Source organism: Bos grunniens, chromosome 21 (assembly GCF_055505025.1).
Source record: "Bos grunniens cultivar Pamir isolate PY7600 chromosome 21, Bosgru_T2T1.0, whole genome shotgun sequence".
Lineage (NCBI taxonomy): Eukaryota > Metazoa > Chordata > Mammalia > Artiodactyla > Bovidae > Bos > Bos grunniens.
The window spans coordinates 49,151,311-49,178,478 of NC_141185.1; the positions used below are offsets into that span (position 1 = coordinate 49,151,311).

At 46.2% G+C, this 27,168-nt stretch overlaps 1 protein-coding gene across 3 annotated transcripts in view; it reads left to right on the forward strand.

The window, feature by feature from the left end:
* AP3S2 (adaptor related protein complex 3 subunit sigma 2) overlaps positions 1 to 17,161 on the forward strand; it is a 41,212-nt gene extending 24,051 nt beyond the window's left edge. For 2 of the 3 annotated variants that reach the window (XM_086364575.1, XM_086364576.1), the window contains 2 exons: positions 13,816 to 13,923; positions 15,490 to 17,161. In XM_086364575.1, the coding sequence (XP_086220701.1) occupies positions 13,816 to 13,923; positions 15,490 to 15,618 (237 nt within the window). In that variant the 3' untranslated portion in view covers positions 15,619 to 17,161. The remainder of the gene's footprint in view (positions 1 to 13,815; positions 13,924 to 15,489) is intronic. The other variant, XM_086364578.1, reaches the window with a different exon arrangement.
* Positions 17,162 to 27,168: the final 10,007 nt, after the last annotated feature.

The window sequence follows — 27,168 nt, forward strand, 5'->3', positions numbered from 1 at the left end:
TTATTCAGTGGCTCTCTCCCCCCACAGCAGTGACTCTTCCTGGGAAGAGGTATGTGCCTCATTCCTTCCCCCACCGTCCTCAGAACCCTTGTGAATACTGAGTGACACTGGCTGCTAGAGAGAAGTGTGTTCTACAGGTGAAATTTGGTGAATGTAGGAAAAGAGCTGGGGACCACTGCCATAAGGATTGAACTAAGGCCCTTTAACATCAGCTGCAAAGACCTCCAAGACCTTCTTCAACCTGCCTCTCGAGCCTCACCTCCTGCCATTTCCTCCTTGAACTCTGTGTTCCAGCAACACTGACTATTTATATAGCTTGCCTTTAGGGATGTTATAGCTTTGTAAATTTTTGACTCAGCATATAAAGGGCTAGAGAAGATGGGCAAGGTCCAGGGCCGTTCCAGGAGCAATGCTTTAGAAGGAACAGGAACTGTGGGGATGGGGATCATCTCCTCAGAGACAGGATTGTGGACCCAGGCATGGCATTTGGAACTTTTTCTTGATGGTCAAATAAATTGTGCTTCCCTTTCCTGACTGCCTGCCATTTGTTCAGATTAGAGAGAATGATAATAGTTCTCCGCATTTTATAGTCGAAGAAACCGAGTTTTAGAGCTGAGATGACTCAGTAAGTGGCAGAGGCAGAATTCAGACCCTGGACTCTGGTTTCAGAGCCTGTAGTCTCACAGCTATGCTACCTGTAGCGTCCTCTTCTGATTTAGCATTCTCAACGTGGTAAGAAATACATTAAGCTCATGTTTTGCTTTTTATGATTATTATTATTATTTTTATTTGGTTTCACTGCAGCTTAGTTGGAGCATGTGGGATATAGTTCCCTAACTAACCAGGGATCGAATCCGGGCCCTGTGCATTGTGCATGTGGAGTCTTACCCACTGGACCAGGATGTCCCTAAGTTCATGTTTTGTTAGTAGATAATCAGCCAGAGAGAGGATAAAATTGAGGAGAACAGGCCTGGACCATTTTTTTTTACCCAGTGTTGTACTTAGTGCATTTGGGACCAGTGTTACAAACAGGCAGGAAATGGCGGAGGGTGAAACAGTAGACAATAAAGAAAAGGTCCTGCTAGAACATTTTTATAAATACTTTAGAGAGAACTCTGACTCATGATGGGAAGTTTCTTTAAAGGAAGGAATAATATGCAATGAGTATAATTTGCTAGTCAGCGATATAGATGTAACGGCACAAAACATGAAACCTGCGCTGAGGGACTCCCTGGTGGTCAAGTTTCACACTCCGTGTTCCCACCACAGGGGCCATGGGCTCCATCCCTGCTCGGGGAACTAGGATTGCACATGCTGCACAGCCTGGCCAAGGGAAAAAAAGCAGAAAGCGAGTAATCCTATTTTAAAGAAGAAGAATCACTAGCAGAGCACACAGAATAGTTAATGAGTTACTGGGTAACTTTCTATTCCCCTGTCTGGATAGCTTCTCTTTCATTTACCAGTAAAGGCCCACCCTCATCCAGACTTCATAGCATTTTATACTTGGGTCATAGTACTTACCACTTCCTTTTATTATAGTTAATTCTATACATGCTTTATCTCCCCTACTTGACTATAAGCCCTTTGAGGACAGGGTCCAAATCTTATCTTTATTTCTTCCTTCTGGCTCTTAACATTCTGTGATGTTAAGCATATTTAAAAATAGACATTGTTACAGATCACGTTATTTTGGTGAAAACCAGTGATTACTTGAATCTAATACATTATCTCGTGTGTGTGTGTGTGTGTGTGTGTATACAGTGGACTCACATACAAATATTTAGTTTATACAAAGTCATCTCTAAACCATTTGGCAAAAAGAAAGAGAATAAAAATCGTAAATACAGAATGATTCCGCCCACAGTTCTCCTCCCTCAGTCTGTGTCTGGAGTGAGTGTGAGATGGAAGGTTTGAATCTTTGCCTCTGCCCTCATGTGCCTGTCACGTGCCTCCCATGAGCAACTTAGGGTCTCTGGAGTGATTTTAATGCTTAAAGATACAGTGCAGATTTTCAATCTGTGTAGTCCTTTAAGAAACCAACCACTTCATCTAGCACTTAACTGGAAAAAAGAAAAGAAAGGTCTGGGTTGGACCTTAGGTGATTTTAAGGGCTTTTGGCCATGTATGGTTTCCATCTTACTTCCTTAGAACTTGAACCTTATATAAGATGAGACTCCACTATTTTCTCATTTTTTTTTCATTGAAAATATGTGTGATCATGTGAGTAAAAGAGAATGAAAGGCAGGAAGTCAGGGGCTAAGTATTGAGTCTTATGGAATTTCATGACAAGTCATCTGAAGAAAACTGTGGAAAAAGTCCAAAGACCAAGGAAGTTCATAAGGAGTTCAGGAGACACTAATAGCAAGGAAAAGAGAAAAATAGAACTTTATTAAACAGATTGCTTTGTTTACCTGTTTTCTTTAGCAGAGGATGCCACGTTTCTGGAAGGTGTTTTTATGCCCTCTTCCCCTTTTTCATTTCTTTTTAAAATGGATAATACAGGAACTAGAGACTGGCTCTGAGCAAAATGATTCAGACGATTTTCCCTTCCCCTGTCAGTGAGGGTCCTCCTACCCACTGACCTGTTAAGAGCCACCACACCCGCTAACACAGACAAGGAGATGATGCATGCATACCCCATCTTACCTAGAATCTCTTCCTTCCTTACTCTCTGGAGGCGTTTCCTAGGAATTGATGAAACCAAACAGGCTTTGTGACTTGGGGTAGAAAAAATTATCAGCACTTAGCTTTTATATAGTAGACTGTTTTATTAGTGATTAACAATTCTCTTTCAGAACTTGAGTGTTGCAGTATTGGCATCCTCCTGTTCCAGTGCAGCAGACTCTGTGACCATGCTTTCTTGTTTGATTAGTGTCTTACTGTCTTCTCTGTGGTGATCGTTGTTTTAAAAAAGATAGGAGAGTATGGCTAGCCAGTGGGGATGTGAGCACTTGTCTTTTGTGCATGGCAGGCTTCTGTCCTCCAGTGTGAAATACTTGAAGAGGATTGATCTAGTTGAGAGGTTTCTGTGGATATAAGTGAACTTGCAGTGTGGTATGTGTTAACGTCCCAGTAGTGTCCTGGAAGATCTTACCTCCCGCCTCTGCCTGTGGAGTTCCTCCAGAAGGGTTCCTGCCGTCCCCATATAGAACTGCATTTTACTGTAGGAACAGTGTTACTCATGGTGCTTCGTTGTCACTGCACGGCTGCTCTGTGGTACCACGTCCTGAGTCAGCATTTGTCCTACTGGCATGAGAGCCTTGTTTATTATATCTGTAGAAAAATACATTGTTAAGTTTAATACTTAAACGTTTGGAATATGGCCCACAATCCCTGGAGACAGTATTTTTACTGGAGGAAAAAGAGTAATGTTTGTTACCGGGCTCCAGATCACTTTGCTTTCAGTGATTCCTGGAGGACCAAGGGAAGGAGAAGTGCCCACTCAACTGAGAAGGTATCTTGAGACTGAGAGACAAGGCAGGTGGCTCTATATAATCAGTGGATCAGTTTATTATTATAGGGTAACTTACTCACAGGGTGGGGTTAGGCAGACAGTGCTCCAGAAGCTTTTGTAGCTGCAGTCCACACAGCTGAGGGGCCACTGAGACAGTTTCATAGCTTACCTAGTGCAGGAGAAGGTGTATGCTTGGAAACAGTCATGCGTTCCTAAATCATGACTTATGAATGGGTTACTAGTCTCATGGGTGTTAAGCATAAGTGAGCAAAGGTCTTCATCATTGTTTGGGGACTAACAGAACATAGAGGCCACCTGGTTCTAATGATTATTAAACACTATCTATTACGTACAATTCCCAACAACAGAGAAGGGATTACCACACAGTACAGTCTTGGGAAGGGTCAGCAGAAGGACAGGAGGATCTGTGTGGGCTCAAGATGGCATCAGTTACGCTAATGGCCATAGACAGTGGTGGCTTCTGTTCACCTGGAATTGGATTCAGGACGTTTTTTACTTCAGTGAGAAACATAACCAAGGATGAACTTTTGAAGATCCTAGAATCCTCTGTTCTTGGATAGGGTTGTTGAAAGTAACTTGCCTCCATTCCCTGCAGTTCCAGAGCTGTGTCCCCAAGGAGCACATCTGTCCTTGAAATGACACTTTTATTTTCCCCCTTAGATTGCATCAATCCTGACATGAAACAAGCAAGCTCATTTTAACCCGCTTTTACTTGTAGAGGTTAACTCCTCTATGTCCAGGCAGTAGAGGGTACTTTTCAGTGCCAGAGTGGGAAGCCAGGCCAACTCAGAAGGCCTGTGTCTCCTCAAAATCAGGACTTGTGAACCATATAAGCCCCTTTCATCCATTCAACCAGATTTGTGAAGTACCGCTGTAACCACCACAGCGCTTGGCAGTGCAGACCCAGAGATGAATGTGACATAGACTCTGCCCTCAAGATCATGAACTCCTTATTGCAAAATTCAGACTTAAATTGAAGGAAGTAGGGAAAACCTCTAGACCATTCAGGTATGATCTAAATCAAATCCCTTATGATTATACAGTGGAAGTGACAAATAGATTCAAGGGATTATATCTGATAGACAGTGCCTGAAGAACTATGGACAGAGGTTCGTAACATTGTACAGAAAGCGGTGATCAAAACCATCCCCAAGAAGAAAAGCAAAAAGGCAAAATGGTTGTCTGAGGAGGCCTTACAGATAGTTGAGAAAAGAAGAGAAGTGAAAGCTTTGCAAAGGAGAAAAGGAAAGCTATATCTATCTGAATGCAGAGTTCCAAAGAATAGCAGGAGAGACAAGAAAACTTTCCTCAGTGATCAGTGCAAAGAAATAGAGGAAAGCAATAGAATGGGAAAGACTAGAGATCTTTTCAAGAAAATTGGAGATACCAAGGGAACATTTAATGCAAAGATAGGCACAATAAAGGACAGAAATGATATGAACCTAACAGAAGCAGAAGATATTAAGAAGAGGTCGCAAGAATACACAGAACTATACAAAACAGATCTTAATTACCCAGATAACCACAATGGTGTGATCACTGACCTAGAGCCAGACATTCTGTAGTGCAAAGTCAAGTGGGCTTTAGGAAGTATCACTATGAACAAAGCTAGTGGAGGTGATGAAATTCCAGTTGAGCTATTTCAAATCCTGAAAGATGATGCTGTGAAAGTGCTGCACTCAACATGCCAGCAAGTTTGGAAGACTCAGCATTGGCCACAGGACTGGAAAAGGTCAGTTTTTATTCCAGTCCCAAAGAAAGACAATGCCAAAGAATGTTCAAACTACCTCACAATTGCTCGCATTTCACACACTAGCAAAGTAATGCTCACAATTCTCCAAGCCAGGCTTCAACAGTACATGAACCATGAACTTCCAGATGTTCAAGCTGGATTTAGAAAAGGCAGAGGAACCAGAGATCAACTTACCAACATCCACTGGATCATAGAAAAAGCAAAAGAGTTCCAGAAAAACATCTACTTCTGCTTCATTGATTTTACTAAAGCCTTTGACTGTGTGGATCACAACAAACTGTGGAAAATTCTTACAGATGGGAATACCAGACCACCTGACCTGCCTTCTGAGAAATCTGTATGCAGATCTGGTTCCAGATTGGGAAAGGAATACGTCAAGGCTACATATTGTCACCTTTTTTATTTAACTTACATGCAGAGTACATCATGCGAAATACCAGACTGGATGAAACACAAGCTGGAATCAAGATTGCAGGGAGAAATATCAGTAACCTCAGATATGCAGATGATATATCTGTGACCCTTATGGCAGAAAGTGAAGAGGAAGTAAAGAACCTCTTGATGGAAGTAAAAGAGGAGAGTGAAAAAGCTGGCTTAAAACTCAGCATTCAGAAAACTAAGATCATGGTGTCTGGTCCCATCACTTCATGGCAGATAGATGGAGAAACAATGGAAAGAAGAAACAGTGACAGACTTTATTTTCTTGGGCTCCAGAATCACTGCATATGGTGACTGCAGCCATGAAATTAAGACACTTCAAAGAAAAGCTATGACCAACCTAGATAGCACATTAAAAAGCAGAGACATTACTTTGCCAACAAAGGTCCGTCTAGTCAAAGCTATGTTTTTTTTCAGTAGTCATGTATGGTTGTGAGAGTTGGACCATAAATAAAGCTGAGCACCAAAGAATTGATGCTTTTGAACTGTGGTATTGGAGAAGACCCTTGAGAGTCCCTTGGACTGCGAGCAGATCAAACCAGTCAGTCCTAAAGGAAATCAACCCAGAATATTCATTGGAAAGACTGATGTTGAAGCTCCAATACTTCAGCCCCCTGATGTGAAGCACTGACTCACGGAAAAGACGCTGATGCTGGAAAAATTGAAGGCAGGAGGAGAAGGGGATGACAGAGGATGAGATGGTTGGATGGCATCACTGATCGATGGACATGAGTTTGAGTAAGCTCTGGGAGTTCGTGATGGACAGGGAGGCCTGGCGTGCTGCAGTCCATGGGGTTGTAAAGAATGGACACAACTGAGCGACTGAACTGAACTGAAGGTCTCCCTTCAAGGAGAAGAACAGACAAGTGAAAAATATGACAGTGCACTGAACTGAGTGCCTCGGGCGAGATGCATACTGGACACAGCAGTATCACTGAGAAGAGGTGATTGCCTCAGCCCGGAGAGGTCTTCAGTCTTTCTTGAATTTACTTCACCAAAGGCTTGGGTGTTCATCACCTCAAATCTTGGAAGGCTCCTTTTGCAATCTCTGGTTTTTATAGAACTACTTAAGAAGATCAGCATGAAGAATAGTGGAAGGTAGTGAGGGTTAGGATTAGCAGTTCTCAGCAGAGTCGGCAGCACCATAAGCCCTTGTTCCAATTAGAGAAGTGCTTTCTTTCCATCAGGAAGTCCCAGCAGGTTAGACAGTCATTTAACTCTCCTTTAATACCTCCCAGGGCTGTTTTCCCCTTTCTATGCATTTTCACAGTGCAACTGCTTACCAAGCCTTTGTTGGCACAGAACCTCTGATTCAGGTCCTTCAGAACAGAAGAATCACACCTTCCAGGAGTCCCAAAGCTATACCTAAGCACTAGTGAATGCTCAGCATGCACCACATTTATTCTTCTTATTTTCTATATCAGTAAACTGGGTCACAGGAAAACTTCTGAGAGAGCCCAGGGTACAAACTTACATTCAGGTCAGGACCTTCATCTTGCCTCTAGGGAATGAGACGGGGAAGGCCTCAAACAGTTAGCTTATACAGACAGAAAAGAATAGAGGGGGCCACACTGGATGCCCAGCGGGACCAGTTATAGAAGCAGGTACCTCCTCTGGAGGGAGGGTGATGTGACAGCTTCCTGGAAAAGAAAAATGGGAGACAGATGTCCACGTGTGGGGGGAGGGGAGAGGGAAATAGTCTTGATAACAGGTTAGATTGCTTTTCAGAGCTATACACCTCTTGACTTCTAGTCATTCCTACTTTTTGACTGTTGTGAGGGGACTCTCGAAGAAGTCTGCTTTCTTCTGTTCTTGTGCCCCCTCCCTGATCAGGTTTTGGATTTCTTCTTCCTCTACCTCCCTTTGTTGATTCGATCTTTAACTCTCAGTGTTCTCTGAGGTTTTACCTATTGCTTCTGGCATCCTCAAGTTCAGTCCATCAGTCAGCTCGTGTCGTTTGTCAGAACCATTCTTTATGATTTGTTACCTATAGTTTTTTAGGTACATGAGTTTGGTGCTGATTCTCCACTGTCTTCTCCCCACATTCATGCTTGGCAACCTCCAACTTTCTCAAGGCTCCTCTGTCTCCACTCAGAGAAAGCTCACCCACTTTCCATGGTTCGCTGCAGGTTCAGTGAAAGAAGGTCTTCACCGACTTGTCAGGTTAACCTGGGCATCGTGCGCTAATCCCCTGTGGCTCATCCTTGACTCGTTGACACCACATGAGTCACTGTGGTTACCAAAGGTCAGTTGTGATAGCTCCAGCCCTGTTGATGCCAGTTATATTGGTATTGTGGGTAAGTCATTTATCATAATTAATAATATACAGATAAACCATACGTGAGAAAAGAGATTTGTTCTATAAAACTTATCTTGCTTTGGAAAGGCAAGATACTTAAAAGAGGAATGAAGTTGAACTTGGTTTGGGCAGGATAACTAAAGGAGACCAGAGCAGGAGGACTCCTAAAATCTAGAAAAATTCCGTACTTCCTGTTTCACAGAAATCTGAGTCCTCCCTCTCCTTTAGAGAAACTGGAAATTGTAGATGATACATTATGAGTGAAGTGTATACAAGAGAAATTGCATAGACGTTGTTTAGTTGCTAAGTCGTGTCAGACTCTTTGTGACCCCCGTGGACTGTGGCCCACCAGGCTCCTCTGTCCATGGGATTTCCCAGGCAAGAACACTGGAGTGCATTGCCGTTTCCTTCTCCAGAGGGAGCTTCCCAACCTGGAGGTTGAACCCGTGTTCCCTGCATTGGTAGATGGCTTCTTTACTGCTGAGCTGGCAGGGAAGCCCCCACTGATGTCTAACCGGTAGAAAAGATCCTGTGGGCTCTACACCAAAAGTTTGGTGGCTCTCAGAGTAGTGTCTGTAGTAGATGGTTGTAGTAGAAGCTTGGACTTTGAGGGAAAAGTCACAGTCAAAGTCAAAATAACTATCTTTATTACATGAGTTGTTGGTTTTAAATGCTCTTCATTGGGGTAGAGAAATCAGTGTTACTAATCTGCTGCCTCCCTCTTTTCCCCCCATCTTCCTAATTCTACTAGCTCTCGTTTTTCTGCATTGTCAAAGCATATAGCATTGACATTCTCTTGTCACTCTAACCCCACTTATCTTAGTCCTACCAGTAAGGAATCAGTGCTCACTGCCAGTCTTTTTGCCACGGTTTTTCCAGTCACCTCTTGGTTGGCAGAGTTTTTTCTTCAAAACAGGAATTTCTCTTCTGTTACTCTTAATTGACGGTCACCTAGGTGTAAAATTCTTGAGGTTACCTTTTCTTTCCTTGGGAATTTTTGTAAATACTGCTCCTTTTTCTGCCAACATTGAATTTTACTGTGGGAATTTTCAAGCTTGTGTCCCTCTTTTAAGTGATTTGATCATTTCACCTGCTTGTGGAAATTGAGAAACCTTACCTTCAAGGTCTGTCTCAGCACTGACTGTTCTGGGTCAGTTTTTCCCTGGAATGCAATGTGCATTTTCGGGAACATCTTGAATTACATTTTTGCATCATCTTTATGAGCTGAAGGAGAAGGCAATGGCACCCCACTCCAGTACCCTTGCCTGGAAAATCCCATGGATGGAGGAGCCTGGTAGGCTGCAGTCCATGGGGTCGCTAAGAGTTGGATACGACTGAGTGACTTCACTTTCACTTTCATGCATTGGAGAAGGAAATGGCAACCCACTCCAGTGTTCTTGCCTGGAGAATCCCAGGGACGGGGGAGCCTGGTGGGCTGCCATCTATGGGGTCGCACAGAGTCGGACATGACTGAAGCGACTTAGCAGTAGCAGCAGCAGTTATGAGCTGAGTCTTTACATCCCTCTTCTGTTCCATGTTACAGGTCTCTTTTACATTATGTTTTATCTCCTTGGCTGTCTTCTGTAACTTATTTTCTCCCTATTGCTGTTAACTCTTCTTTTTGTCTGGTTCCTTTTATTTGCTTTTTAAAAATTTCTCTCCTTTTTGCTCCTTCCTGTGTTTTTAGCAGTGTCTCTTCTCCCTTTTCTTCCTTCCAGATTCTTCTTCATTTCTCTGTGTTTTTTTTTCCTTCCATTTATGTCTTCTCTTCTTGTCTCCATTTCTCCCATATAAGCTCTTACACTTTGGCTTTGAGCTCTTGCTTCATAGTTTTCTTTTTTCAATTCTGTAAAATATTTTGTTGCATTTTATGTGCTCTATGACAGCATTTTTCTGACATGTAGTCTTAGTCTGCCCTTTGGTTTTCTTGTTTCTTTCCTAATTTTTTTCTTGTTGTATCTTTATATAGATCCCATGCAGATTTCATTTTTATAACTCATCTTTAAATAGGTGGGTTTTTCAGGGACCAGCTATTTGCAGGATGCTGTTTAGGGGAAGTACCAAGTCTGTGTTCCAGGCTGACTGCAGTTGTTCTCATGATTTCAGGTTCCAGCCGAGTTTCTTTACTTTTATTTCTACCCAGCCAAGAGAGGTGGACATCTGTGATTTTTCTACCATGCAAAGACTGCCCTCTCTGCTCCACAGAGACCAGCTCTGTGAGGCAAAATAGAGCTCATTTGGATGATTTCTCATTTAGCCCCAACTTCAGGTCCAAGGAAGCGCTTATCTTCCAAAAATCAGGAAACTATTGGGTCACAGAGGGTGTGTCCTTCACCTACAAGAAGCATGTTTTGCAGGCCTTCCTGAGCTCTCCAGCTCCCATGCCCTCTCTCTGTAGCATCCTTTCTTTTCAAAAGGAAAGGAGCCCTTGCTTGGGCTCCCTGCTTTTGACAGCTTTTACACCCACTTAGTTGGCTCTTCGCATCAGGTGGCTAAAGTATTGGAGCTTTAACATCAGTCCTTCCAATGAATATTCAGGGCTGATTTCCTTTAGAATTGACTGGTTTGATCTTGCTGTCCAAGGGACTCTATAGAGTCTTTCCCAGCACCACAATTCAAAAGCTCAATTCTTCAGCGCTCAGCCTTCTTTATGAGCTGACTCTTACATCCATACATGACTACTGGAAAAACCATAGCTTTGACTAAACAGACCTTTGTGGGCAAAGTGATGTCTCTGCTTTTTAATTGGGAGCCTTGGATTATGGTTATCTTCAGTTTGTTGAAAATGGAGTTTGCATTTTTGTTTATTTCTCCTTCTTGCACTTGAATACCTTTTTGAATAATATTTAAAAATTATGACTTCACAATGCAGTGTTCAAATCAGACTAATGTTTTCTATTAACCAACCACTGGTCCCCTTATATCCTCTGTTAGGCCTTTTACTACACCTTCCCCATGAAGCCTCTCCACCGCACTGTTATCCATCTTTTAAGCACTAAAGCCCAAGGAGGATTCTGTTCAGATTTATGAAAAGCCTGTTATTCATTCAGCACGCCTACTCCACACTGGGCATTGGTCTAGGCCTTGGGAAGAAAACATGGAAGAATTCCTGCTTTATCTTTGACACACCAAAGGCAAGTCCTAAAGCGATTCCATGTAGAGTCTTCCTCTATGTTTAGAAGAAGAGAGTAAAAGACTCAGTTTGGGATTTTGAGGAAGTATGGTGGAAACATGAGCTCTGGAGTCAGACCTAGATTCAGTGATCAGGTCACTAAATATGACCTGCTAAATATGTGAGGTTGGGACAGTTTATTGACTTTCCATGTATTAGTTTCCACATACCAGTTTACCTCAGGTGGATGTTATAAAGTTAAAATAAGTTACATATAAAGTGCTCAGCACATAGTAGATGCTCAACAAGTACCACTCCCCCCATGAAAAAGGCATTCTTTACAAAGAATAAATACTAGGAGTACAGGTATAGAGACCCCTATTTTTTAATTGTGGTAACATTTACATAACATAAAGCTTACTATCTTCATTTTTAAATGTACTGTTCAGTAGTGTTAAATGAGTTCACATTTTTGTGCAGCCCATCTCTAGAGCTCTTTCTCTTGCAAAACTGAAGCTGCATACCACTGAAGAGCATCCCCATTCCCTCGTCCCCACAGCTCCTGGCAGTCACCATTCTACTTTCTGCCTCTATGATTTTGACCACTAGGTACCTTATATAAATGGAACCATACTGAATTTGTCCTTTTATGTCTGGTTTATTTCACTTAGCATGATGTCCTCAAGGCTCATCCATGGTGGAGCACATTGCAAGATTTTCTTGTAATGCTGAATAATATTCCATTGCCATGTATATGCCACATTTTATTTATCCGCTCACTCATTGATTAGGTTGCTTTCTACTTTTGACTATTGTGAGTAATGCTGCTGTGAAGATAGGTGTACAAATCGCTCTTTGAATCTTTTGAGGATAATCCCAGAAGTAATAAGGTAATTCTATGTTTAATTTTTTAAGGAAACATCATACTGTTTTCTGAAGCCTATTTCTTGATGGGGAAGTATAAACAGTGTAGTTCCCCAGAGACTAATTTTAAAACCAGCTTGTTTAATGTTTTATAAACTATCTGTATATGAGAGTTTCACTATTAAATCTCCTTTGCATATAGATAATGAAATAGTTCATATTGTGTAAAATATAAGAACACCTCATATGAGTATAGACAGAAAAGTGGTTAATAAGGCTTAATTAGTGTAGGGAAACATATTTGTATCTGAATGTATGCTTTAGTATCCTCCCTCAAGGTCAGAAGTACTCTAGTTGCAGCTGTTAGTGTATTTCCCCACTTACTGTGAACAAAACATGGAGAACTGATGGGCCAGTAAACTTCATATGTCAAAAGTACACAGACACACAGACATGTCTTTTTTCTTGACTCTCCATACTGTGGAGTATATTGGCCGTCAAATCCTCCACAGTCTAGTCTAGTCTAGACCAGTGTGGTCTCAGCTGAAGACGGTTGTTGCCCCTGCAGACATTTGGCCATACCTGGAGACACTTGTGTTGTCTCAGCTGAAGGGGTGCTCTGGAATCCAGTGGACAGAGACCAGGAGTGCTGCTCCACCTGCCACAGTGCCCGGGGCAGCTCCCCACCACAGAGAACTCTCCAGCCCCAAGTGGCAGCTTGAGAGACCTTGCCCTAGACCCAAACTACCTCCTCAGCATTGTTCTCAGCCTCTCTCGCGTGTAAACCTGACATTCCAGCCAGACCCGGGTGCGCCTCAGACTGTACACCAGCTGAAATCCTCCTCCCTGCTTCTCTGGTGTCAGGCCCAGCTTCAGGTCTCTCACTGTCTGTGAAGCTGGCTCTGGCCTCTCTGACCACCACTGTCTCCCCTCTTGGACTTCCTGTAGGGCTGTCCCACTAATTTGGCACTTGGTTGACCATACAAGGTGGTCTCTTTCCAAGTTGACTAAAGTGCCTTGAAGGCCATGTTGATATGACTTGATGTGAAATGTGACATACCAGCCCTTACATACCCCAGTGGGCACCTCTGACCTGACCCACCTGGGGCTCCATGAAAGCTTCCCTGCATGCATAGTGTAGAGTTGCTGAATCAGCACAGTACTCGACCATCACCGCAGTCTGAGAACTGTGAGCTGGGTGGAAGGCCCACATGGGAGCCCCATGACCAGAGAGGTGTTCCTGCTGAACCTGGTTTCCTCTCTAAGCTAGAACATATGAGGAGGGTGCCAGAGGATGGGCCTGTTATGACCTAGCTTATGAAGCCTGGAGGATAACGTATTTCACATGGAAATGTATGCAGACAGGAACTGTTCTGTCATAGCTGGGCTAGTTGAATACCAGTTGGTATTTATGATGATCACACTTATAATGAAAACCATCATTATTTATTTAGAGCCCAGTGTGTGCCAGGCACCACGTAGGTGCTTTATACAGCTTATCACATTCAGCCCTTACCGCAGTCCTGGAAGGAACCTGAAGCACTAAAAGGATCATTTGCCCAAGGTCACTCAGCTCACAAATAGTGGAGCTGAAATTTACACACAGTCTGACTTCATGCAGCATCACCTTGCCTTGAGTGTAGCCAGGCCCTCCTGCCACTGGTCCTGGGGGACATCTGTGTCTTGACACACTGAAATGTGGCCTCACCCGGGAGGTGGGTGATCCACGGGGCGGAGGCGTTCATTGCGCATCAGGTGCCAGTGTCGTGTCTGGCCTCTCTGCTGCTGCAGGAGAGCCCACAGGGTTTGCTCTGGGGCCACAGCCTCAAAACCACAAGGGGCTCTGACCCTTCTCACTTCTGCTTCCCCTGCAGGTACACTACATCCTTCAGGAGGTGGTGATGGGTGGGATGGTCCTGGAAACAAACATGAATGAGATCGTGGCTCAGATTGAAGCCCAGAACAGGCTGGAGAAGTCCGAGGTGAGACACTGCTGGAATTTTGCCGTGGCTGGTTAGAGAAGACCTGGGCAGAGGGAGGAATGGTGCTGTGTGGAGTTGGATTATTGTGGAACCTTAGGAGTATTTTCTGCTCCATCTTCTTTTTTTCCCTGACTCAATTGACACTCATTTGGTTGTTCGAAGATTAAACAGGTGAGAATGAGGCTAAAAGTGTGAATGGAAAGCCAGGTGGCACAGGAAGGCAGACCGCTTCTGGCTTGGGGGATTATGTGGGTTGTAATTCCTCCTTTCATGACCACATGTCCCCTGGGGGACCCAGAATCACCTCAGATTCCAGTGTGGTTTCCTAGCTTGTGTGCCTGAGAGTCTGGCTCCAAGCAGCCACTTCTTGTGGTGTCTGTCAAACCTGAGTGGCCAGTTTCCAGTTAGCCTGATAAAAAGCTACAGTAGAGTTTGGGCTGAGTTTGAAAATAGCTTACTCCCAGGTCACCCCCTGATAGTGCTGTCTGATACAGATGCTCCCAGTACGTTCTACCCTGTTCCCCTGAGGTCTCTCCATCACCTTCGTCAGCAGTACCAGGGAGCAGAGGTTACCGGCACACACCTTCACAAATGGGACAGCAAGCACGACAAATTACCTCTGTAGTTATCTGAGGGTCTTAAAGAACTTCACCACTTTGTGTATCAGAGCTTGATCTTGCGAAACCAGGGATTCTTTCTGTGAGGACTGGCAGTCCTGCTGAAGAAGCTTTTCCAAACCGCAGCTATTGTGACAACTAGAGTTCTCTTAGAAATGCAGGCTGGGAAGCTTCCAGGAATAGTAAGTGAGTCAGAGGCCAGAGGTTTGGAAACTGGAAGAAACAGAGACTTGCTGGGCAAGGGTGGGATTGGAGTCAGGATCCTGAAAGTGGAGGAAATGGTTTTAAGAATGTCCTCATCAGCTCTGCCCTTCTCCGCACGCCTGGGCCGCTGGAGGGCTGGGGCTCACCGCAGGTACCCTGCTCTGTCTCCAGCCCTTCCGTGTCTGTGTGTGCTCCACCTCCTCTGTGGCCTCCCCCGTCTGTGGCCACATGTCATTTCCAAAGCCAGCTCTTCTCCATCTCATGTTATTAGTTGGCAAGCAGTTGTCCTAAGCTGGGACATTCCTTTTTCCATTAAGAATGTCCCTGTGACTGCACTCGTCTGTTAAGAGTCTTCAGTTTCTTGAGGAAAGTGTTGTATTTTTGTTTTGTAACCTGAAAAGTGACCCTGATACTGAAGACAACTTGGTTAAACCGAGCTGGTTATTTCAGCGGGCATCTGTTGGGCAGCCCCTGTGTGCCAGGCACTGTGGGCGCTGGGGCCAGGAAACTGCACGAGACACAGCACGTGTTCTGGGGTGCAGAGTGTGGGCCCCTTTACTGCGGGACCCACTGACCTAAAGAGTTGTGTTGGCCACCTTTGAGGTATAGGATGGAAAAATCAAAGCTTGAGTTACATGTACTCAGTTTGGACATTTTCTCTCCCTCTTTCACTTGTTTTTTTGTTGTGAAAACATTAAGCAGATTACAGTGAGTTTATCACACAGCCGCCTTTATACCTCTGCAGGGTGGCCTTTCAGCCGCACCTGCCCGGGCGGTGTCCGCTGTGAAGAACATCAACCTGCCAGAGATGCCCCGGAACATCAACATTGGCGATCTCAACATCAAGGTCCCCAACCTGTCCCAGTTTGTCTGAGAGTGGAAGACAGCCGAACTGAGTCCTTGGAGCCAGCAGAGCCTAGCCAGCCCTGCAGCACAGTCCGCTCTGCGCCCTCAAGGAGTCCAGCCTCGGGCCCTGGCCCCCACTGTCCTGGAGCAGGAAAGAGCCCTGTGTCCACTGCCAGCCTTCTCACGTGTGCGGCCTTGCCCATCTCTCGGACACGGCGACTGTGGATGTGAGGGGCCCTGGCTACCTCAGTGGGGGTCAGGTGCCCGAGTCACACGCCCCCTTTCCCTCCTGTGTGCAGCCACTCCCAGGGATTGGGGACTGTAGGGAGAGCCCTCTCCCCACCCCAATCCCAGAACCCCCCACGAGGATGTGTGCTGACTCGAGGCTTCAACCTTGAGTTGAAGGCTCCCTGAAATCCTGCAGCATTGACTGTGATGGCGAGGTGCTGTAGCTGGGAACGGATTGACCCTCTAGATCTGGAAACATGGTGCATGGCAAACAAGGACAGGAATTGAAGGTGATCCAGAGTAGCCTGCTGGCTCTCCTAGGGTTGGCACACCTAGAATCCTTGGGCACAGCCCAGTCTTCTCACCCCACCTACGTTCCCCACAGCCACAATTCCAGCTCTGCTAGCCTAGCTGTGTGTTTACAGGACACAGTCCAAATTGTAAGCCTGTTGCTTGCCTGCCTGCACACTTCTGCCCATAGGGAGGGTACCTCCCACAGCCAGAGCGGGTCCCGTCAAAGGGGTGGGGCCCCATGTCTGTAGAAGGCAAAGTTGACAACATGTGGAACATCTCAGAATTGTGACTGTTCCAGGTTTAAAATACATTCTCCTCCCGAGGAGCAGATGGGTCCATTGCTGTGTTCTGAATGATGGGTGCTCTCTGGGTGGAAAGCCACTGCAGTCTGCACCAGCTTGTGGAGCATGAGAGCCTGTGCCGGGGCCCCCTGTTCTGGACCTGGGGACACAGGGAGCGTGCTGGCTGAGACCTGTGGCAGCACAGCATCTTTTCCCCACGTTCAGAGGGTCCCTCCCTGAGCTTGCTCTGGGCTCGCCCTGTGCCCTAAGGTGACAGTTCACTAGAGCTCACTGTGGAAACCTGTAAATATTTTCCATGTGGTGAGGGTCTTTGTGCCTGTGGTTGGTTATCTTAGAGCTGGAGCTGCTCCTCGGAGCGCCTCTTACCCCTGCACTGCCTTGGGGCCAGGCTCAGGTGCCTTGTTGAGCTGCCTTGAGGTTAGGGAGCTCGCTGTACCATGCTGTTAAGTCTCCCAGCCTGGGGACTTCTCGTGCCTGCTGGCTGTGGCCCAGACTGTTTCCTCAGGCCTCCTGATGTCACAGAGCCTGTCTGAGGTGTGCCCACCGAGACCATGTGTCAGGTCACGTCTTCTCCCGCTTTGAACAGTGCTTCCTGTGGTGGGTGTCCTTTATTCCCTGTAGCCTCTTAACTTCAGTCTTTTGGAACCTCTCCCAATAACCTCAGAGATGGGCAGTGTTGCTCAGAAGATAGACGCTCTTATGTGGGAAGAGGGAAATGTAAGTAAATATTATCTATCCAATGTCAAAGCCTCTGATGTTCTTTTAAAAAGTTTTCATTTTTTTTTTAACAGACATTTCAGCCTGTTCACATTCCTCTTTCATAATTTGCTTAAAGTGAAGTAGGAAAATGTTATTTATTTGATACTTTCTGTAAGATGGCATGAGCAAGATCCTTCCGCAGTCCTTACAACAGACATTAATATCTCTCATTCTGCAGGTCAAGAAAGTAAGACTCAGAGGGGTCAAGTAACTTGCTTTAGGTCACACAGAGCTAAGAGTTGAGACTGACTGCCCAAGTCCATGGTTCATTTTTTTTTCCCGCTGCTCAAAATGGCTTCTCCCAATTTTATTTTCTTTGTTATGGATAAGGAAACCTCAAAATTTGTAGATAGCTTCTCAGAAGCTGTGATTAAAACAGGTTTGGTTTTCTAAAGTAGCCAGTGAAAGCATGAAAGAGTATAAGAACTAGAAGGTCCTCCACATGCCTGCAGTGACCTGATGAGGAAACCGAAGCCCAGGGTGTCATGTTGAGGGTCACAAAGCTAGAACCAAGTCTCTTCTCCTTTTTAGAATTTTTACTGGAGTATAGGTGATTTACAGTGTTGTGTTAGCTTCAGGTGTGAATCAGCCATGTGTACACTCACCAAGTTGTTTTTCTTGTTTGCTTTATGGCCCATTGCATTGCTACGGCACAGCCACATGTCCTGGATTTCCTGGGATACTCTGAATGTCTTGCCTGCCAGAAACCAGTGATTTCCCCCAAACCATTGACTGGTCTGGAGACTCCAGCAGTGGAAATTCCAGCCTCATCCCTTGCACTGCCTCTAAAAAATGACATAGAACTTGAGCCTGGTCTGTGGTGTGGAACACTTGATCCCTTTGGATGAGCCACAGTAATTGTTCATTAGCTACTTGAGGTTGCCTGTAAATCAACCTTTCTGGCCTGGTATCAGCAAAGCCATAAACTTTAATAATAAGGAAATCCTTATTGGCCTTTTTTCGGAGAGGGACACAGATATTGCTGCTGAGAGACGTCAGTTGTGTAAAGGGGCTAGGTTTGAATTTGGGGGTCCTTGGCCCTGCGTGTCTCACACTGAGGATTTCCTAAAGTGGTATAGAACACTGGGTTTTCAGTGCTCACGCCACTAATAAAACTCATATTCTTCCATCATTCAATTTCTAAGTGCCAGGCCAGTTCTAGGCCCCCAAAGATAGAGAGAAAAGAGGCTCTGGCCCCTGCAGCTGTCTCTGCTGTGTCTAATGCTCAGGTTGCATCTGGCAGCCTGAATGTGGAGACTGGAGTCAGTGACTTTGTGTTGCATGGAGTATTTAGCAGACAGTAACTCGTCTCCCAAGCCCAGCTGACCCTACTGTGCCCTGCTGTCCCTGCTCCAAACAGCCTGTCTTCAAGCTTCTATCTCAAAAATACCATAGGCCGGGTAGCTTAAAGAACGATGTCTCACAGTTCCAGAGGCTAGTCATGGTCAAGGTGCTGGCAGATTTGGTGCCTAGTGTGGACCAACTTCTTGTTTCCCAGAAGGCCATATCCTTGCTCTGTCCTCACATGTTGAAGAGAAAGCCCTGGGCTCCATCCCCGTATAAAGGCACCATACTGACCGTCGGGGTGCCCCCTCATGATGTCACCCAAACCTAATTACCTCTCAAAGGCCCTGTCTCCAGATACTTGCACATAGAGAACTGAATGTCAGCATATGAATCTGAGGGAGGACAGTGAGATGGATGGCATCACCAACTCGATGGACATGAGTTTGAGCAAACTCCAGGAGACGAAGGACAGGGAAGCCTGGCGTGCTGCAGTCCATGGGGTCACAAAGAGTCAGACATGACTCAGCGGCCGAACACCACCACCAAGCATTCAGTCCACGCAGCGTACCTAATGACCCCCTGTTCTGCTACGCCTGGTCATGGCCCTGTGCTTGTCACATTGAGGACTGTTAGGATATCTTGAATCTTCTCAAGTCCTTGTTACTCAGGCCTCTGCCACTGACAGAGCCAGCCTTTTGTCCCCACCACCTCCAGCTCCATGGAGCCAGCCCAGGGAAGCCCTCTAGGGCCCCAGCTTCACCACAGAAGAAAGCAAGAGAGTTAGGCTGAAACCAGGGTGCTGGCTAAATCCTGTCTTGTGGACCAGTATTTTGTAAGGGATGTCAGTGTGGTCTGTGGGTTTCCAGATGGGGTGCAGCAGTGATTGGTGACCTAAGATAAAGATCAGGAGAGATTGATAGCCAGGAGACAGCCTCTTAGGGATGGGCAAGACCCTGGGAGGAGGATGTTGGCTGCTAGCAAACATCCTGGCCGTCAGCTTCCCAAGTCTCCTCCCTGCCACCAGAAGGGTGTCCATCTCACTGTGGTCATTGTGAGCCTGGTGCCACAGGCTAACAAACAGCTGACCTCGAGATTAAGTTGATGCCGGCCAGGGAGCACTGGGGATCCTACATCTGCGGTGCTGGCAGCAGTTAGCAGATGGACAGGCCTCCTTTAAGAAACAGTTCATGGAAGTGATTACTGTTTCTGAAAAGATTCTTTCCTATTTCAGTACATTCATGTGGTCCAAAAAATAAGGAAAGGCTTTAAGCCAAACTCCCACTCAGTTCCCCCAAACCACTGAGCACCTCCCACCCCAATCCCTGGTAGCGACAAGTGTTTCCAATTTAAAAGATGAGGAAACAAAAGCCCCTGCAGTTTTATTACCAAAACAGAGTGTACTTTCCTGAGTTCTGTTCCCTTTGACCTTGGTGGTTGACCCCAGCCCTCTACCCCCAGCCGTCCTCTGTAGTGAGGCAGGGCCTCCCAGCCCACCCCGTTTTCCACGGGACTCTGATGTCCTGTGTGTTAGAGCTGTTCGTTTGCACCTCCCCTACTAGAATGTACGCCCCTCAAAGGTGGGCTCTTGTCTCTCCTGCTGAGTTCTGTGTCCCAGCTGCTATGAACAGTGTGCATGGTATGTATCAGTAAATAACTATGGAATGAGTGAGCGGTTGAGACCAATGGTCATCATTCTACCAGTCGTTCATAGCTTCTGCTCCCGAGGGCCCCATGCTCAGTCAGTGTTTTGGGTAATGGCATTGGGAACTGCCGGTAGAGAGGGACCAGGTAATGGAGAGGAGAGTTGAGATAGGAGCTGCTTCAAGTCAAGGGAGGACTCTCGGTGGGAAGGACCCTTGCGAGACGCCAAGGAGTGGAGACTAAGAGATGGCCTCTCTTGGTCCTGCCGTTGCCTCCACCAGGTTCCCTCAGGGAAGTGAATGAGGGAACTGGGAAGGGGTGGTTAGCCTGGTGGGGCGGGTCTAGACCACAAGGTGGTCCTGACAGCGTGGGTCACAATCCATCTCTGTGATGTATAGAGCCTTCTTTGGAAGGTCAGCATCTGCATCCATAAAAGGATGCCAATAACTCCTGCCTCCGGAGGTGTTTGAGGGTTAACTGAGGATTGATGAAGACCACGGAAGAGTCGGTAAACACAGGCTGCTGTCACCACTGGGGCTTTTGCAGAGGCAATGGGAACTGAAGTAGATGCAGTTAGCTAGGAGAGGTTTGGTGGTGCTGGGATGCAGAGACCAAAGTCCATGGTGCTCGAGTCCTGGCAGAAGCTCTCAAAGGTGGGGCCACAGATGGCTGCTGGGGACAGAACCTGATGGCCTGTCCCCCCCGCCCTCGCAGTGCACCCCATGGACTGTAGCACGCCAGGCTCCTCTGTCCATGGGATTCTCCAGGCAGGAATACAGGTGTAGGTTGCCTTTCCCTTCATCAGGGGATCGTCCCAACCCAGGGATTGAACCCAGGTCTCCTGCACTGCAAATTCTTTACCGTCTGTGCCACCAGGAAAACCCACATGTAGAGGCCACCACTGGATAAAGTAGGGGTAGGGGAAGCAGTGGAATCTGGAAAGTGAAGCTTCCCTTACAATGAGGGGTTTGAAGGCACCAGAGAACAAATGTGTGATTGGTGGGACCAGAAGTGCGGGGGACACAGCCTGGAACTCACGCCCCCCCAGAGTCAGGGCCATGGAGAGACCCCGAAGGCACAGTGGCAGGAGTTGGCACTTGGCCAGGACTGGGATGAGGACCTCTGACCGTTCGGGCCTGGCCAAGAGTTGGGGTCCTAGAGGAACTTCATGCTTCCCATGAGACATGGGAGCTTTGGCCTTTCTCAGGAGCTAACCTGAGAAGGCAATGGCAACCCACTCCAGTATTCTTGCTTGGCAAATCCCATGGACAGAGGAGCCTGGTAGGCTGCAGTCCATGGGGTTGCTAAGAGTCGGACACGACTGAGTGTCTTTACTTTCATTTTTCACTTTCACGTATTTGAGAAGGCAATGGCAACCCACTCCAGTGTTCTTGCCTGGAGAATCCCAGGGACGGGGGAGCCTGATGGGCTGTCATCTCTGGGGTTGCACAGAGTCGGACACTACTGAAGTCACTTAGCAGCAGCAGCAACCTGACTTTTTTTTTCAACACTGATATCAGCCTGGCCTCCTGAGAGCACCTAGGATGGGGCCACACCTCTAAGAGGGCAGATTGAAGGTTATCTCCTGTATTGGTGATAACAAATGCCTTTGACAGACCCAGGGAGTAAAGGCACAGCTGACATAATCTGGAGAAGGAAATGGCAACCCACTCCAGTATTCTTGCCTGGAAAATCCATGGATGGAGGAGCCTGGTAGGCTACAGTCCATGGGGTCACAAACAGTCGGACACGACTGAGTGACTTCACTGGCATAAGAAGAGGAGGTACTGGTCAATTTGTACTTTATTCATTTTTTTGGTAAGAGTTCGGCTTTTTATATCAAACATGTTACAAAAGAGGTTTAGTCAAAAGCCCAAAGCCCATGTCATGATCAGACTCCTCAGGCCCCTCTTTCTCAGCTGTCTTCTCAGATGTTGGGGGCAGCGGGAACTCCTGCAGCTGCAGCCCCAGGCACTGGGCAAGCTCACCAACCCCTGCCCTGCACATGAGGTTCAGAGTGTCGACACTGGCCAGAGCCTTGGCAAACCATCCTGGCCAGAAAGGGTCAATGTTTACACCAGCCGCTTAATGAGGGCATTGCTCCTCCATGACCGTCACCTCATTGTGCAGGGTGAGGGCCAAGTTAGATGCAGGCGAGCTTCAAGATGGAGGCCACGATACAAGCAAACGTGAGGCAGGCACTGCTGGGCAGGTGCTGGGTACTGGGTGAAGTGAGGGCCTCACTGCAGCACGACCCAAGCTTCCTCCGAGGGACTCCGCACCTTAGTGGCAGCTGAGAAAGGGAGCCAGGTAAGTTTCTCAAGGACGGGATCCACGGACTCTTCAGGCTCAGATGATATTCAAAATATCTACCAACTATTTAGAAATATGGTAACAATAACCCTGTGTACGAGACAGCAAAAGAGACACTGATGTATAGAACAGTCTTATGGACTCTGTGGGAGAGGGAGAGGGTGGGAAGATTTGGGAGAATGGCATTGAAACATGTAAAACATCATGTATGAAACGAGTTGCCAGTCCAGGTTCGATGCACAATACTGGATGCTTGGGGCTGGTGCACTGGGACGACCCAGAGGGATGGTATGGGGAGGGAGGAGGGAGGAGGGTTCAGGATGGGGAACACATGTATACCTGTGGTGGATTCATTTTGATATTTGGCAAAACTAATACAATTATGTAAAGTTTAAAAATTTTTAAAAAAAGTTAAAACTAGAGGAAAAAAGAAATAATTCATGACATATTCATATTAATGGCACACTACAGAAAAGTTTAATGAATGTATTCCATTATTATATATATAATTATACACAATTCATAAATACGAGTCACATATATACTCATAATTATATGTAATTATGGATAAATTTCCAAAACATAATATGAGTGTTGAATGAAATGAAAATTGCAAAAGACATGTATGTTATTATATCATGTATATAAATAAAACATCTAACATAAAAAAAAAAAAAAATCTACCAACTAGGCCTGGCTCAGGCACTGACAAGTGGAGCTACCAGACCAGGGCTTGGCGATGCTACTGGTGGTCCATGATGCTTCTGCCTCTCCTGTGGCAACAGAGAGGAGCAGCTCCATCCTCTGCTGGCCTGCGTGGGGCCTGGTTGTTGCAGTTGTGGCTTGGTGACTCAGCGTGCCTCTTCCTGCTTGGGTCCTGAGGTGGGAGGGACAAAGAACCTTCTCATACCCCATCCCTCAACCCTTATGAACTGGCAGTGAAACTGGAGGTCAGGAGATAGCTGCAAGCCAGAGCACCCATTGCAGAAGGTCACTGCCTTGGCCCTGGGCAACCTGGGAGTGAAGTTTTCCTCTAGCCACCCAGACCCGAGCACTTGACATTGGGCCCCCTTTCCAAGCCTCCAAGTGGCTCCTCAGCTGGCCATAGACCTCACTAATCTCACTCTGGCTGGCAGGCAGAGGGTAGCTGCACACCATAGATGGCAACATGCGTGGCCTGGGAGGTAAGCCTTTCTTGCTAGGAAAGAGCTTATTCAAACTGAGGCAAGGTAGGATTTGATCCGCTGAGTGCTGAGCCAGCTTTTCTGGAACTTCTTTTGTGTGTCCAGCAGGTACAGCTGCTCCACCGGGAAGTGGCTCCCACTCAGATGCTGGCCTGGGCACTTCTGGGTGTTTTCTGTTGAAATTCCCTCTTTTTTTCTTTTTTTTTTTTTGCTGAGTTCCCCCAGCCTCTACCTGCCTCTTTTCCACCAACTGGCCCCCTGCCTGGACTCTAGGAAGTGTCAACCAACCCATCCATTGTTTAAAGTACACGATGACATTACAAGATTAGAAGGAATCCCTGGGGCCAAGGTCTGTGCCAAACTAGCAAGTGATACGGTAATACCACCTGGCATTGCAAGTTACTTGGCACAGGTTGGCAGCCCGTGGCAGCAGACTCTCCCTGTCAGGCCCCTCCCTGAGCCACAGTGCTCAGGGTGACAATCGTTTCCTTTCAAGTCACCCATTCCATCCCAGCCCCACCCCGTTGAGCTGCTCTGGGTTCCTGTGGTCCCAGAGGCCTCAGAGTCCAGGCCAGGGCAGGCTTTGGTCCTGGCCATCCCCTCTGCCTGTCTTCAGGCCTTCCTCACTCCCTCACTTCAGGAGAGTCTTTGCACAAATGTTGCTCTCAGACCTTCCCTGCTCTCCTTCCCTGTTTCTCACAGCGCTTGTCAAACTGACATCATCATGTTTGTAACGTCAAACTCTTTTTTTTTTTGAACTGTTTTTTGCTGCTATTTTTGCTGTGCCTACCACAGCACCTGACCCACTTTTGCTGCCAGTTAAATGATTGTTCGTGAGTGAATGAATGAACACCTCTGTTTCTCTCTCAACGTGCATGAAGAGAGAGAGCTCCACACTCACTCCAGGCTTGGGGGCTCTGTGGGAGGGAGTCTTGGGGCCTGGTTTCTTGATTCCCCATGTGAGCCTGAATGTGTCATTTAGTGCCTGCTTCTTCCCTGATAGTTGGTAAAGAATCTACCTGCAATGCAGGAGACCCCGGTTCGATTCCTAGGTCGGGAAGATCCACTGGAGAAGGAATAGGCTACCCACTCCAGTGTTCTTGGACTTCCCTTGTGGCTCAACTGGTAAAGAATCCGCTTGCAATGCGGGAGACCTGGGTTCAGTCCCTGGGTTGGAAAGACCCCCTGGAGAAGGGAAAGACTACCCACTCCAGTATTCTAGCCTGGAGAATTCAGGGTCACAAAGAGTCGGACACAACTTGAGCAACTTTCACTTTCTTCCTAGTTGTAAGAATAGTGTATGAGAACACCCTTATCATGGAGATGTAAAGAAAGCCCCAAGTGGAAGGTAAACTGGGTTTGAATCCTGGATTCACCACTTGCCAGCTGTGGCCTTGGGCAACATACCTAACCTCTCTCTGCTTCAGTTTCCTCATCTCTGAAACAGGATTAAAACAGCTTCCTTGAATCAGTCAAAGTTCTTGATTACAAACAATAGAACTGACCCAGAAGCTTACTAAAGGGTTATTGAGGAGGCTCAGCAGGAGGATGGAAAGCCTAAAACAGCTGACCAGGTCACAAGGAAGACTATGCTCGGGAGTATGCCACCAGCATCGCCAGCACTGGCCCTGGGGCTGCAGACCCTGCTGGCCTTCCTTGAAGAGACAGACTCCTAGCAGTACCTTTGATTGGTGGATCAGAGGCACTGCTCTGCTCCACCGCTCTGCTCCACCTGGTCAGCAAGTAGAGGGGCTGGCCCAGCATCACACAGTGGGGAGCTCGCTGAGCTATCGGGGAAGAGACGCCACTGCCCACCACATTACATGCAGAGGGTTGTCCTAGGGATTAGCAGTTAATCCAGAACCCTGTACACAGCTGGTGGGAAACTGGTGGAGTCCACTGGAGTTAGTGCATGCTTATCCTATGACTCACTGATGCCAAGCGAGTGTGCATGTCCTCTGGAAGACAGGGACAAAAAACATTAATAGCAGTGCTATGCATAATCACCAAAAACTGGGTATAGCCAGATGCCCATCAAAAAGGGAATACATGGGCCCTTCCTGGCAGTCCAGTGGTTAAGACTCCACACTTCCAACGCAGGGAGCACAAGTTCCATCCCTTGTCAAGGAATTAAGATCACACATGCATCATGGCCAAAAAACCAAAACATAAAAAAACGGAAGCAGTATTGCAACAAATTCAATAGAGATTTAAAAATTGGTCCACATTAAAAAAAAAAATTTAAAAAGGGACTACATGAATAAATAAGTACCCTGGAATACTACAAAACCACAAGAAAGAACTACAACTACGTATAACAATGTGGAGATATCTAAGAAACACAACGCCAGGCATAAAAAGCCAGGCCGAAAACCATGTAGGTTGTATGGGTTCATTTATTGCCACTTCAAACACAGGCAAAATGGTTTTAGAAGCTAGGACAGTGGGTGTCGGTCTAGAAAGACAGAGAAGAAGGGGCTGGGGTGGGGTTCCTGATGCTGAGAATGCTCATTTTCTTCAACTGGGTGCTGGTTTCACAGTGTATTCTTTGTGAAGCTTCACTGAAGTTCATTTATGATTTTTTTTTTTTCTCTAGGCTTGATATATTTCTATTTAAAAAATAACATACAGGGCTTCCCTGGTGGCTCAGTGGTAGAGTCCACATGCCAATGCAGGAGATATGGGTTAGATCCCCAATGCAGGAGGATTCCACATGCTGAAGAGCAACTAAACCCATGTGCAACTACTGAGGCTGTGCTCTAGAGCCTGGGATCTGTAACTACTGAACTCACACACCCTAGAGCCCATGGTATGAAGAGAAGCCATGGCAATGAGAAATCAGTGCACTGCAATTAGAGTAGACCCTGATCCCTGAAATGAGAGGGGGAAAAAGTCCACACTGCAACAAAGACCCAACACAACCAAAAAATAATATTATTAAAAATGGTGTTAGAAAGTGTTCTGGTTTCATTCTTTTACAAGTGGTTGACCAGTTTTCCCAGCACCACTTGTTAAAGAGATTGTCTTTTTTCCATTGTAAATTCTTGCCTCCTTTGTCAAAGATAAGGTGTCCATAGGTGTGTGGATTTGTGGATTTATCTCTGGATTTATCCATTGATCTATATTTCTTTCTTTGTGCCAGTACCATACTGTCTTGATGACTGCATCTTTGTAGTATAGCCTGAAGTCAGGCAGGTTGATTCCTCCAGGTCCATTCTTCTTTCTCAAGATTGCTTATCTATTCGAGGTTTTTATGTATTTTCATACAAATTGTGAAATTGTTTGTTCTAGTTCTGTGAAAAATACTGTTGGTAGCTTGATAGGGATTGCATTAAATCTATAGATTGCTTTAAGTAGTATACTCATTTTCACTATATTGATTCTTCAAATCCATGAACATGGTATATTTCTCCATCTATTTGTGTCCTCTTTGATTTCTTTCATCAGTGTTTTATAGTTTTCTACATATAGGTCTTTTGTTTCTTTAGGCAGATTTATTCCTAAGTATTTTATTCTTTTCGTTGCAGTGGTGAATGGGATTGTTACCTTAATTTCTCTTTCTATTTTCTC